The 14794-nt window shown below is 44.1% G+C and overlaps 1 protein-coding gene across 1 annotated transcript in view; it reads left to right on the top strand.

The window, feature by feature from the left end:
- ADARB2 (adenosine deaminase RNA specific B2 (inactive)) overlaps positions 1-14794 on the top strand; it is a 414939-nt gene that overhangs the window by 348749 nt on the left and 51396 nt on the right. Inside the window, exons 5-6 of the mRNA XM_024203992.2 lie at positions 4066-4234; positions 12037-12188. Coding sequence (XP_024059760.2) covers positions 4066-4234; positions 12037-12188 — 321 coding nt within the window. The remainder of the gene's footprint in view (positions 1-4065; positions 4235-12036; positions 12189-14794) is intronic.

Raw genomic sequence — 14794 nt, 5'->3', positions numbered from 1 at the left:
ATCTGTCTTTCTGGGTGTCTTAGTGCTGCAACATAAGTGAGGAGCATGGGTACTATTTCCACTCATTGGGAATAAGACATGTTGGAAGATCACTACATGTCTAACAATGCACAAGGCCAATTTTGTGGGATCTTGGAAGCCAGCTCCTCTAGGAAGGGTCCACAGTCATCTTGATGTCCTTGATACTTGTGATACTTGATATTTGTTTACTTTGTGACAGCAACACGGGCATATGTGTGGGTCTGTGAAGGCATATCACCACACTGAGTGGACAAGTGTGTCCATATCTGTGGAGACTTGGGAGCACTATCTAATTCACCCAAGGAGGGAAAGGTTCCTTAATATCAATAGTGGCCGGGGGGAGGGATAGCTCAGTGGTTTGAGCATCGGCTTGCTAAACCCAGGGTTATGAGTTCAATCCTTGAGGGGGCCACTTAAGGAGCTGGGGCAAAAATCAGTACTTGGTCCTGCTAGTGAAGGCAGGGGGCTGGACTTGATGACCTTCTGGGGTCCCTTCCAGTTCTATGAGATAGGTATTGTTATGTGGGACGGTGTTGGTGGTGGCCAGTAAGCATGTCTCTGATCTATGTTCATCAGAGACCTCATAGAAGCTCAGGGACACGCCAGTCACTTTTCATTCAGACTAAATGGAAGAAGCAGTTAAACTCCTTTATGGAGTAGGGTAGCTAAAAGAACAGAAGCCCCTGCCCAAGGCACTGGATCCAGGGCCAGTGCAAGGATGTTTCGCGCCTTAGGCGAAACTTCCACCTTGCGCCCTCCCCTCCGAGCCCTGAGGCGTGCCCCCCCGCGGCAGCTCTCCCCCCCGCCCAGGGAGTCGTGCGGCAGCTCTCCACCCCAGTTCACCTCTGCTCCGCCCCCTCCCCGAGCCCTGCGGCAGCTCCCCATCCATCCTGAGGCACCCCTCCCCCCGCGGCAGCTCCCCCTCCGCCCTGAGGCGCCCCCCCCGCCCGGGGAGCCGTGTTCACCTCTGCTCCGCCCCCTCCCTGAGCACGCCGTCGCTGCTCCATTTCTCCCGCCTCCCAGGCTTGCAGCGCCAATCAGCTGTTTGGCGCCGCAAGCCTGGGAGGGAGAGAAGCAGAGCGGGACGGCGTGCTCAGGGGAGGAGGCGGAGCAGAGGTGAGCTGGGGCGGGGAGTTCCCCTGCGTGCCGCCCCCCCCCTTACTTGCTGCAGGCGGCCCTCCCCGCACCCCCCTGCCCCAGCTCCCTCCGCCTAAATGCAGACGACAACCGGGCGGCCAAAGATCCGGCCACCGCAGTCGCCGCCGCAGAAAATGCCGCCCCCCCCTCAAATGCTAGTGCCCTAGGCGACCGCCTAGGTCGCCTAATAGGTTGCACCAGCCCTGACTGGATCGCATGCGAAGGCCTGAGCAAGAAAAAGGAAGAATAGAAAGGTTTTCCTTAGACTGATTGCAAACACAGGGACTGGGGCATTGATTGGTAGAGCTGTGTGTGTCAGAAGGTAAAAGGAAGCAGAAAGCCAGGAGAAAGCGAGAAAAGCAGCTAATAGCATTGCCCTAGAAGGGAGCAGAGATAGAGCTCCATGGGAGTGGTTAGGAGCAGACTTGAATTTCAAGGAAATTGCCTGGCTACAGTCAGAGACAGAACAATGGACTAGATGGACCATGGGTCTGAAACAATAGGGCAATTCCTATATTCCTTAACGGTGACATTAGTGCCCCCATTTGGAGAGTTGAGGTCAAAGAAGTTGTAATGTACAGACTGCAAATATCCCTTTTTGTAGCATGGAAGCCACATCTCCATATCAATTTTTTATCAATAATAACAATAAAAACAAACTCAAATATTTGTTAATTCTTTCTCTTCACTGCATTTTCCAACATCTCCCTTGTGTCTCCCTCTTTTAGCTTGTGAAAAAAATGTCTCTTATATTTCCAAACACGTTGTCATTAGACTCGAAACTACAATAATAATATTAATTAATAATCACAATACAGATAAATCAACTTCCACAATGATGTGCACTTTGCAGTTACTGTCTATAGCACCTTCCATCTGAGGATCACAGAGTGCTTTAGAAACCACAGTGAGTTAAGCTTCACAACACCCTTTGAGCTTGGGAAGTAGTGTTGCCATTTTACAAACTGGGAAATTGAGCAACAGAGAAGTAAAGTTTATACAGGAAGTCTGTGGCAGAGCCAAAACTACAACCCAGGTCATCTCCTGAGTCCCAGTCCTGTGCTTTAACCACAAAACAATCCTTCCCCTTTTATCTTATCTGCAACTTACTGCTGCTTATCTCATATCCAACCCAGGGATCTTATGGGAGAACATGTCCCTCAGCAGCATGCTTCTAATCCAGAAAATCATTGCATTTTCTTGTTTGTTTCACTGCTCAATAGATTTCAGCATACAACTAAGTAGCTGACTTTTTAAGATGAATCTCAAAGCTTATCACACCTAAAGAAGGTCACAAAAAGGAGAACAAAGCAAATGTGCATACAGAACAGTATGCATTCTCCAGCAAAGTGTTTCAAAGACAGAAGCACTTGGCCTGCGGTAAGACTGTTTCCATTCACAGCATGGATATATCTGACCGGAGGCTCCCTGTCTTAATCACAACTCTGTTAAATCTTAACGTTTTGGATAGCTGTGCCCTGTGTGTATATATAATAACTGTTTGCAGCTGTCAAACATGGATTAAAGTTCTTGGGATATTTGATCAAGCCTTGGTGGTATCTCATTTGACCAGAACACATTCTTTAGGGGTAGATTTGTTTGTTGGTTTGTTTTCTCTGTCAATCAAAAAGGGGCATGTTCTGTAAAATGCTCTGCAATCACTTAGGTGGGCTTTGGTTCAATGCATTTTTAAACTGTTCTCCCAGGGCTGTACTGGAAAATAACACTCCTGACCTGGAGAACAACATTTTAGGAGTGAAACCTGACTCCATTGAAGTCAACAGGAGTTTTGCCATCAACTTCCATGGGGCCAGGATTTCACCTCATAGATCTACAGGTTGTGGCTATTTTGAATAAAAAAGGAGCGACCACAGCTTCCCTTCCCTTTAATATTGAGAGGAGCCCAGGGAGACTGTAGTAGGTCCCAGCCAGCAAGGTTCCATCTAAGGGTACGTCTACACTACGAGATTAATTCGAATTTAGATAATTCGAATTTGGGAAACAGATTGTATAAATTCGATTGTGCGCGGCCACACTAAGCACATTAATTCGGTTTTTAACCACATTAATTCGGTGGTGTGCGGCCACACTACCCCATTAATTTTAACCACAGTAATTCGGTGGTGTGCGGCCACACTACCCCTAATTCGAATTTACAAAATCGATTTTGGTGCTACTCCGCTCGTCGGGGTGGAGTACAGAAATCGATTTTAAGTGCCCTTTAATTCGAAGTAACTGGCTCCGTTGTGTGGACGGGTTAAGGATTAATTCGGATTAACGCAGCTAAATCCGAATTAAAGTCGTAGTGTAGACCAGGCCCAAGTCTGAGCAGAGAGTCCATTTCAGAACCCTGAGGGTCTCAATATAGGAAGCACTGATGTAGAGGTGCATGGGCGGGTAGGGAAGGAAACCAGACAAAAAGTAGGATCTCTTTGTTCTCTGAGATTTTTAAAGAAGAGGAGCTCCAGAAGTGTTACTTGCATTTTATTTAGCACTTCCAGTACACTAGTGATGAAAGCTAACATTATAGGGAGTGTGTGTTCCCATCAGAAAATGTCTTCAGCAGCTCATAAAACCCCAGCCATTTATCAGCACTGCGGGAGATCTTTATTACGTACTTACAGCATGTGCTTTTCTATGATGTAGTTATTGATTTAACAAGTAAACTTTGTGGCAAGGTTTTATCCAGGAATTAGCAGTGCAGACTGAAATAGAGCTTGTATTATTCTAATAGCGCTGAGATGTGAGGGTACTGCATATTCCAAAAGCCATATAATCATTTTCATCAGCATCCCATTAGGGCTGTCTCAGCTGCCACATCAAAATGGGGGCTGCAAGAACTTTAACAATTACAATGTCTAGCTAACCCTCAGGCAAGTTACAACTCTTTTGTTTTCCTTTCTGCAGGCTTGGACATCAGGCAGGCTCAGGTTATTGTGCTGTCATCGGGTACCAAATGTATAAACGGAGAATACATTAACGATCAAGGGCGTGTGGTCAACGACTGCCATGCAGAAATTCTGGCAAGGAGAGCATTTGTTCATTTCCTTTATTCTCAGCTGGAGCTACACCTAAGGTAAACTGAATTTTGTTGATGCCTGGGAAATATTATATGGTCTTCTGTGGAACAGATCTGTCCTCTAGATGTCTGACTATACATCATTGTTTATGAATCTTTGGCTGATGAGTGGCCAATATACTCTACCAAGGAAAGCAGAGTTAGATAGTCTATTGTTTTGGGTTATGAGCTTTTTCATTCCAGCTGATTTTCCTTCAGCAGCTATTAGATATGAATCATAAAGTCAAGTTTTATGAAGTCTGATGATTTTCTGCAAATTCTTTAACCACAGGCCTAATAATAACCCCCCTCGCTGGTCAGAGATTCTTATTACAGGCATTTTCCTTCCTTGCTGAAACTGAGTTACCTCAGGAAAGTTATTTACATCTCTCTCTCTCACACACACACACACACACACACACACACACACACACACGAACTACACTGATCATTAACACATTGAGAACAATAGGCTTGCTAGAGAACCACTGCCTGTTAACAATATAGCAGACCTGCTATGAAAGAACTACTGGTAGATATTATTGCTCCTTCTTTATTTTGTTTAAAATGTCATAGCAGGCAAAGTTACTGGAAATGATTCTGATGTGGGTGCCTCTTTGTTGCTAGTGTCTTCAGCCTTGCCCTTGCAGTTGGTTTTTAGATTATTCATTTTTATAGTAATTAATTATCCATTCCTGTCCCTTAACAAGTTCCCCTTCTGCTGCCACAACAATACCAGCCTCAGCCTTGATGGCATCCTTGTCTATCTCTTCTACACTGCCCTGGATGCCTGGATCACCCTTTCTGAGCTGATCTGTAAGACCCTACTTTCTGCAGATCTCTGCTCTGGACAGACTCTATTTAAAAGCATTTGGGTAATCCCTAGAAGCCTCAATGTGGGCTCATGGCCCCATTGTGCTAAGTGTTATCCACGGATGTATCTAGCAAGATGCCTACAAGAAACTAACAAATAAGGAGCTGAAGCTGTGGATGGGTAGCGTATATTTTTATCACAAAGATCCAAAGAAACAACAACAAAACCCTCAGTTGTAAGTTGTACCCTCCATTTTTTGTCTTCACAGGGTCTTATCCGAAGCCTATTAAAGTCAATGGAAAAACTCCTATTGACTTCAAAGGTCTTTGGATTAGGCCCCGAAGACTAAAGCATTTCTGAGGGTATGTCTACACTACCTGCCGGATCGGCGGGCAACGATCGATCCAGCGGGGGTTGATTTATTGCATCTAGTCTAGCGATAAATCAACCCCCATGCGCTCTCCCGTCAACTCCTGTACTCCATCGCCACGAGAGGTGGAGGCAGAGTCGACAGGGGAATGGCAGCAGTCAACTCACCGCAGTGAAGACACTGCGGTGAGTAGGTCTAAGTATATCGACTTCAGCTATGTTATTCACGTAGCTGACGTTGTGTAACTTGGATTGATTTCCCTCCCCCACAATATAGACCAGGCCTGAGATGAAACTGTGTCTTCCTGCACACGTGGGAGAGCACCTGTCACGTTGTGGGGACAACCATAATAGTCATAATAATATTAGTAAATTTTCACTTCAAGCTACGAGAAGATGTTAAATAGATGAGGATGGTCTAACACGGTAGGGGAGACAGACAAGACCCTTGAGGGGTTTAATCACAACTAGCATTCTCGCTCCTTCACTCTGTATTGTTTTCATTTCAAGTTTACATTAAATTATTATGTTTTCAGCAGTTAGCAACTCCAGTACTTGCTTTATATTGAAAGCTGTACCTGTGTCTCTTGGCTTATAAATGCTACCACCATATTTTAAGCTATTGTATTGATCCACCTTCGTAGCACATTCAGTTATATTATGTTATTTTGATTGATGTTACTTTTTTTGTAAAGAGAATTCTAAGTGCAACACAAACTCTGCTTATGGCAACTTCTTCAAATGTTTCTGTTCAGGAAAGAACCAAAACCGCTGCTCCCCTGACCTGTACACACACACAAAAAAACCCCATCAAAAATGGTGAAACCCCAACACCTTTGAAACACAGAGCTGAAAATATTGTGGCTCCCTTGCTAGCCATGTATAAATCAAATAATCCTTTTATATGTAAGAATAATATGAATATATATAACCATGTTACATACTCTTCATGCCAAATGTTCACTGCTATACTAAGGAAATGCCAAGCCATCATCAGGAGCTTTGTCACAAGTCAAGAAACTGTGGATGTTCAAGTGAAATGCTAAGCGGGTTTTTGTAACAACTTCTACACTTTGGACTAAATTTTCCTCCCTCTTCTACTGGCGTGGAGGTTCTCCTGGCAGACAAACCCAGTGTGATTCCCATTGCACAGCTTAGGGAAGAGGTTTGGGGGCGGGGGGGGTAGAGAGGGTCTATATGCCATTTGCAGAGCTCAGCTCAAGAGTGATTCCCTGCACCCCATCCATGGGCAGATTAGGGACAAGACAGATGATTCTCTGCTACATAAATGCTCCCATCCTTCCCTATGGAAAGGACACGTTAGTGCTTTGGTGGCTACCCTACAGTCTTCATCACCCGTCTGTCCACCACCCAGCCCAGCTACTCAATTTTGTCTATGAGGGCTGGACTTCACCCCTGGTGAATTTATTTTATGAGTTTTTAACAGTACTCTTTTTTCTTAATAATGGGACCTGATCCTTAGTAGAAGTAAATTGACATAACTCCATTGACTTCAATGGGACTTTAACACATGCTTAAGTGCTTTGCAGACTCAGATTTTTGTCTAATAGTCTATAGACGGGCTTCAAAAAAGCAGGAACAGGGATGCATGAGGAAGCAACAATAGGGATGGAAGAGGAATAGATAAGTGAACAAGGACACTATACTGTCTTCTATATTTGATACAACTACAAAATTATAAAAACGATGTAAATTACAAATACAGATTTTTAATTCCTCTTGTTTTTGACATTAGAAATGCCAGTTCCGTTTGTTGTCTTTTGTTGTTGTTGAGGTTTTTGATGATTAGAGGCCTGGAATGGGAGCTTTCTCATTTCTCAAGTGAAGAGATAGGCATGTTGAATGTTTCACAAACAGAACTTTTCTCTCAAAGTTTGTCAGAAGTTTGAATTAAATAGATGTTACAAAAATTCTTGGCTGCTCAGATTTATTTTATTTTATTTGTGACAGTCACAATCCCACTAAGACCAGACTTTTCCAATGTAAAAATAAAAAGCAACAAAAAAAAACCTTTTTGGAGGCCTTCTTTATACATCATAAAGAATGAAAAAAGACTACAAAAACTGTTTTATACCCGTGAACTGCATTGACTTCAGTGGAGTTACTTCTGATTTACACTGGTTTGTGAGAAGGAGAATCAGGCTCTATATTTTCATTCTTTACAGATCACCCTTAATAAAACGATTATCTGCCTGTTGAAAATATTGGTATGGCATAGTGATCTTGCTAGTAAAAAGGCTTTGCAGTTCCCAGGGAGATAAGCTGCATTGGGAGCTAATGCATTTTCAGCCAATCAGATTGCAGCCTCTATCCAAACTACACTTTAGCTTATACATGATGAAGCATGTAGTAATTTTCATCCAATCAAATGAAATTAGCTGCAATAAAACCAGCCACTTAGCCATAAATTTAACTCATACCTTGTTTTCATCCCAGTGGTCTCTTAATGGACTTGACTGCTTTTCTGTTAAGCTTGCTATTAAGGTACCTGTGGGAGACCATACACATTTATAGTGCTGTAATTGGTCTGCAGACTTCCCTTACCTACATTTTACAAGCATTGTTTGCCCAAAATAACTCCTGTAATTTTTTCAGAGAGTAAGAACCTGATTCAGCAAAGTACTTAACATGTGCTTAACCTTAAGCACATGCTTAAATCCCTTTGAAGTCAGCTTTAAGCACATGCTTAAGTGTCCTGCTGAATAAGGACAGGCTTAAGCACGGGTTTAAAGTTAAGAACATTCTTTTGAATCAGGGCCTAAACAATGAAAATAGGAAGCCCTACCTGTGCGTCAAAATTCTCAACTTCTGCTATTTTGCTGTTACCAATTCTGCTCACCTGCAGGCCTTCCTTCACATCCCAGATACCATATATGAAAGAAAGAGAGTGCATAACAGTGAAATGCATAGGAATAGAGTCTGCCTTTTAGCCACTACCTGCACTGGAACTGTTATACTGATAGCAGATCCTGAAGTCATGATGCTTGTGCCAATACAATGGACTTCATTCTTCACTGGGTAGTTATCTGTGCCTGTGCAAAGTAGCTGTAAACCACATGCTGACTTTGTAATATTTTAAACCCTCTGTGCACTCACACTACACAGGTGTAAACAAGACCGGCTCTAGACACCAGCAAAACAAGTTGGTGCTTGGGGCGGCACATTTTTAGGGGCGGCATGGCGCCAGAATGCCGCCCCTGCCGCCCCTAAAAATGTGCCCTAGCTCGCCTCTGCTGCTGCTGCCAGTCGCACGCCACGGTGCGCAAAACAGCTGATTCGCGCGCCTCTGCTCCCCCTCTCTCCCAGGTTTGAGAGCCTGGGAGGGAGGGGGAGATCCCGAGCGGCCGCGGCGCGCGAAACAGCTGATTAGTGCGCCGCTGCTCCCCCTCCCTCCCAGGTGTGAGAGCCTGGGAGGGAGGGGGAGACTCCGAGTGGCCGCGGCGTGCGCGCCGCTTCTCACCCTCCCTCCTAGGCTGGGGATTTGGGGAAGGGGCGGAGTTGAGGCGGGGCCGGGGGGTGGGGTAAGAAAAAAACGGGGCGGGGGCGGCCAAAATTGATTTTGCTTGGGGCGGCAAAAATCCTAGAGCCGGCCCTGGGTGTAAATGACTATGCCAGGGGCTAGGTAATAGGGAATCTGGCCCAATGTCTCTGGGAGAAGAAGTGCATTTGATAAGGTATACTGTTCTCCCACTGTCCCATTCTTATGAGCATCACTTTTGGCTCTGGAATCCCCTAGTCCTAGCACACTGAGAGCACAAGGATAAACCTGCGCCTGGACCCAGCACAAGTATGCATGGTGCCCAGGGAATCCACCCCAGTCATTCTGCTCCCAGTTTTCATTAAAAAGAGAATCATAGTTGTCTCAGTATTAGAGATGCTCACCTACCATGCAGGGAAAGATCTGAGTTCAAGATCAACCCTAGAAATACGACCCCGCAGGCTGGTTAGGAGCCTGGAGATAATAATGCTTTCAGAATCCTGGAGCAAGACCCAGGCTGCACTGCCCTCCAGCTCTGCTGACTATTTTTAAAGCAGCTATATATCTCCCATTAGCCATAGACACTTTTTGATACTCAGGGAATGGAAGAGGAATAGGGTTAATCAGTGAAAAATAATAGAACAGGCTGGGTGATGATGAACTCACTTAATCCAGCCCAGTAAAGGACTATTCCAACATACCTACTACCTTACCTAGCAACCTAGCAACTGTTTCTAAGTAGCACAAGCTTTCTTCCCCCCCCCCCCCCCCCCCCCGAGTTTTACATAATAATAGCAGGCATTAAGACTGCGCTGCTCTGCAGTCTCTCAGCTGATTTTGTAGTGAATTATTTAAAGGCAACAGTGATTTCTCTGAAGTCCAAGCAGCAGGCCTTATAGGTATTTTATTATTTCAGAGGTTTCTATCAGGGCAATAATGTAATTAGTGTGGCTGGGAAATTCCATCAAAGCAGGAAGAAAAATGAGAGAGCTGCATGTGGCGGTCTCTCCTCAGGAAACCTTGTGGTTCACTTTTCCTACAGGCAGGGTAATGTGCCTGTAAATTTCACCTGACAGAAAACGCATCATAGCCTCAAAAACTGACAAAACAACCAAACCATGGAAGAGTGACAGCCAAACAGCTCTAATGGCGCACAGAGTGCACTGGGAAAAAACAAGCAGGCCCAGCAAGGAACAATCCTGTTCCCATCTTGGAAAAAAAGGCATCCCAGTTACACCAAGCGTAGGCAGAGCATCAGAACTACCCTGCACAAAAGGATTGCCCACATTTCAGATTAGATGGGCAGAAATCCTGTTCCATGTAGGAGAATCTTCCACATACAGACCCGTTTCTGGTCTCAGGGTATGCATACATACTACCCATTGACTTCACTGGTGTATCTGAGGGCAGAGGTGTGATCACAGTGTGAGAAGCTTGTCATTTCTCAGCTACACTAATCACATTATCACCCTAAAAATTATAATCCTCATCACTATACGGTGTGTGATCCGACTGTCTGTCAAAAAAATCATCACTGCCTTCAAACAATGCAAAGGGAAGTCACCTGGGATGCTGCACAGGAAAACAGCCGTAAAACCTGCTCATTTTAAACCACATTAGTGAGAGGAACTTGCCTTCCCTGGCAACTTTTGCTAGGGTGACAGGCAGAGCCGGCTTTAGCAGGTGCGGGACCCCACGCCGGGACACGAATTGTCTCACGCCCCCCCCCAACTCCGCCCCGACTCCGCCCCCTCCCTGCCCCATTGGATCCCTCCTCAAATCCCCGCCCTGGCCCTGGCCCCGCCCCCAGCCCCGCCCCCCTCACTGCCCCATTGGATCCCACCCCAAATCCCCACCCTGGCCCCGCCTCTTCCCCAAGCACGCCGCTTGCGCTGATCAGCTGTATGGCAGCGCAAGCACTGGAGGGAGGGGGGAGAAGCAGGAGGGTTTTTTTTTTCGCTCTGCCGACAGCCCCGGACATTGCAGGGCCCTCTTAGGCGCGGGGCCCCATTCCGGGGAATCGGCCGAATCGGCTTAAAGCCGGCCCTGGTGACAGGTAGGCTAAGTGCAATGTGTCCCCTTCTAGCTGCAGAGTCACTCAGAAGATAAGAACTTACTACTGCTACTACCTAACTGAATTAGTTTTGTTAGCGAGACAAAGTAGGTGAGGTGATATCTTTTATTGGAAGACTTCTGTTGCTGGAAGATATAAGCTTTCGAGCTACTCAGAGCTCTTAGGTAGGTCTGGGAAAGGAAGCAGAGTGTCTGAAGTGCTCTGTAGCTCAAAAAGCTTCTACCTTCCACGAACAGAAGTTTGTCCAATAAAAGCTATCACCTCACCTACTTTGTCCCTCTCATACCCTGGGACCAACACAGCTACAACAGCACTTCAAACAAGAATTAGTATTTTAGCTCAAGTAGTAGAGGTCTGTGTTTTTGGTGCACAGGGCCCAGGTTCTTTCTTCATTACTCCAGGTAACTTGTGATTTCCAAAGATTTCAAAACAGATAAGAGAGCCACTGTCAGTCAAGAATCAGAGGTCAGTTACAGAGGGGGTTCCTTTAGCATTCACACTTGGCTATGGATGAATAGGGAGGAAAACAGAAGACTGTTTTTGGATGTCTGAAATCTGTTATTTTCTTTTCAAGATTTCTGCTCATAAATTCAGGGCACTGCTATATGACCTCAATTCTGCAAAGCATTTAAGCATGTGCTTAAGTCACCTTGACTTTCAATGGGATCTGAGCACATGCTTAGGGGTGTGATGAATAGGGATAATTTGTTAAACCTAAGGGAGCTGTTCTCCTTTGATATATGCACATAAGTCCCATCAGTAACAGTGAGATTTATGTACTGTATTTGCACGTCCAGATACCCTCTATCATTAGAATAAATTCCAACTAAGCAAGCCAAGAAACACATCGACAGTTCCAGGACCTTTTGAGCACCTCATTTACTTAGAGCAGCTAATTATTTTTCTACCATTGACACTAGCCAAAATATGATGAAAGGTGCTAATAAAACAAACAAACAAAAACCCCAAAGGAAACAAAGAGAAACAAAACCACCACTGAGAGAGCAGAAATGTTTCTGATTTGGAATGTAACAAATGACCCGGAACTTCTTTTGTGATCATAGCAAACGGCGAGAGGACTGGGAGCGATCAGTCTTCGTGCGATTAAAAGAGGGAGGCTACAGGCTGAAAGAAAACATTCTGTTCCATCTGTATGTGAGCACTTCACCCTGCGGAGATGCACGCCTCAACTCCCCCTACGAAATCACAACTGACTGTAAGAGCCATTACTCCCCCAACTCTACCCCTCCCCTTTTTTTTAAGACAGATCTTTGTTCCTTTGTTTGTGGATAACATATTTCACTAGAAAACACAGATGATAGGGGTGTGAGTCTGTCTGGATCTCTGTATGTATGTGTTGTGATGGAAACTGTATGAATGGAAATTAAAGCTGGTTGAGGCGTCATGAGACTTCCGTGCCTCCCTGCAGCTCAGTGGCTGTGCTGGAAGAAAATCCCACAGGCCCTAGTAAATAAATATCTTTCATGTAAAAATCTGGGAGATCATCCCAGCTGTTGTCCTCTGGTGGAGCAGAGCATCACCAGCAACTGTGACTGGGTTTGGCCGTTTCCTTCTGAGGGTTTAGATTGTACAATCATAATAGTTCCCCGTGATTATCAAAAATCGTCTGTCATCCAATGATCCCAAAGCACTTTGCAAAGCACTTTGCAAAGCTTGTTGTTGTTATTATTAATTGTATTATTATTATTATTATTACCTAGTTCTTATATGATGATTTTCATCCAGAGATCTCAAAAGCACAGTAGTTTCTAGAGGCCCCAACTGAGACCAGCGTCCCATTGTGCTAAATGCTGCACATATACGTAGTGACAAACAGTCCCTGCCTGAAAGAGCTTATGGAACAGACAAGACGGAAATGAATGGAAGGGGAAATAGGAACACAGAAAGGTGATGTGACCTGCCTTGGGTCACACAACACCCTTGTTCAAAGTATCTTGAGCTTCAGGTTGCAGGCAAAAAAACTGAGGCACAGAGCGGAGAGACTTGATCAACTTCACACAGCCAGTCAGTGGTATAGCTGGAGAGTGGTGCTTCTCCCAAACCCCACTTTACAAACATATGTATTCATTTTTAAATATTATTTTCCTGGGAATGGAAAGTTTCACACCTGTAATGATGTGTGGAACATCAAGCCTACCGAGCTGAAATAAAAAAAAAAAAACATTTCTATTGGTAGTAATATTGGTCCTAGTTTGTAGAAGGTGGAAAGATGTCCTGGACTAGGACTCAAAAGACCTGAGTTCTATTCTTGGTTCTGCTCTGGCCTGCCGGGGACCTTAGGCAAGATACTTCAACTCCCTGTATCTCAGCTTCCTCATCTGTAAAATGTGGATAATGATCCTGGCCTCCTTTGTACAGCACTTTCAGACCTACTGATGAAAAGTGCTATACAAGGGCTATGTATTAATTTATTATTTATTTCTATATTCTGTTGTGTTGTCATGAAAATATAAAGAAGAGAAAGAAAATGTCAAAAAGTCAAACAAAAAACTAATTTCAAGTCTCTGGTAATGAGGCGCATGGTAACTAAAGTCAGGAGGAATAATATTTGCTTAGAAAATAGATATTTAAGAATAGAAAGTGCCTATGATTTCAAAAGTGACCATTGATTTTGGTGCCTCACATTTTTGCTGCTCAACATGAGCCCCTTAAATAGACCTTATTTTCAGAAAGCGTCTTCTGAAAATCAGGCCTCTTAAAGCTGCCTCAAATTGGGCACCCAAGAATTTAGGCACAAAAATGACTAGTCGGTTTTTAAAATGTAGGTTGTTCTCAAGAATTACCAAAAGAATATGAAGGTCTGAATTCTGCCCTCCGATGTCTGAGAATGTTGGGATTCCCCTGACTTCTGTCACAATGAGGCATGAAGATCTAAGGACAGGATTTGGCTTTGAGTCTAATTTGTCCATCTTAGCATTGCTTTGCTTGCAAAGCTAAGTCAAATTTGGGGTAACATATTCAGATTCAGGCAAATTTTGACCTCTTCATCTTTGCAGAAGCATTTGCAAATTCCACTATACAATTTTGCATTGATGCATCCATTAATGCAGCTCAAACAAACCCCCCAACAAATGGGCAGGTGAAGTTTGGATAAAAGCACAATAATAAAATTGTACAATGTTATCCATAATGACATTCTCCCTTTATGACCTCTCTTTCTATTAATTTGTCTCCATTGTTTCCACTTGAAGACATGCAGGCAGTGTTGGAATTCTGCTAGTAATTCAAGAAGAAACACCTCCTCCCATCCTCACATGAGAGGAGGATTGTTTGACAGCTGAATTCCAACAGTGATTATAGAAATGCTGCCAAATTCAAGCTTGGAAGTGCAAGTCCATTTGGTGCATAGATCACTTCAATAAACACATTGCTTCAACAGCTGATAAAAACCTCTTTCTTTTCAACAATTGTGCTTCCAAGAAGCTTCACTTTACAAAAATTGGGGTATTGATAATATAATATTTGGCACTTGGATGGTGCCCTTTAAAAAAAACTCAAAAACAACTATTAGTTTGGCAAGATTATTGCACCCATTATTTTCCAGATAGGAAAACTGAGACACAAAGAGGTTCACAGAGTGGTTCAGTAGCAGAGTTAAAAATAGAACCAAGTCCTGATTTCCAGTCCACTGCTCTAAGCACTAGATCACTTACCTCTCTTCCCTGTTTTAAAAGCTTCTGACATCACAAAAGAGATGTAATTGCTCAAAGATTGCCAAAAGCTGTCCTTACGTTAGACAAGCATTTCCTTTTAGCTCACACTATCCTGAAGACATCTGGGAAGACAAGCATTTTATAGTGT

This window comes from Terrapene carolina, unplaced genomic scaffold (assembly GCF_002925995.2).
Source record: "Terrapene carolina triunguis isolate 2854851 unplaced genomic scaffold, T_m_triunguis-2.0 Scaffold111, whole genome shotgun sequence".
In the NCBI taxonomy this organism is placed as follows: Eukaryota; Metazoa; Chordata; order Testudines; family Emydidae; genus Terrapene; species Terrapene triunguis.
This window is presented reverse-complemented; position numbering and strand designations above follow the sequence as displayed.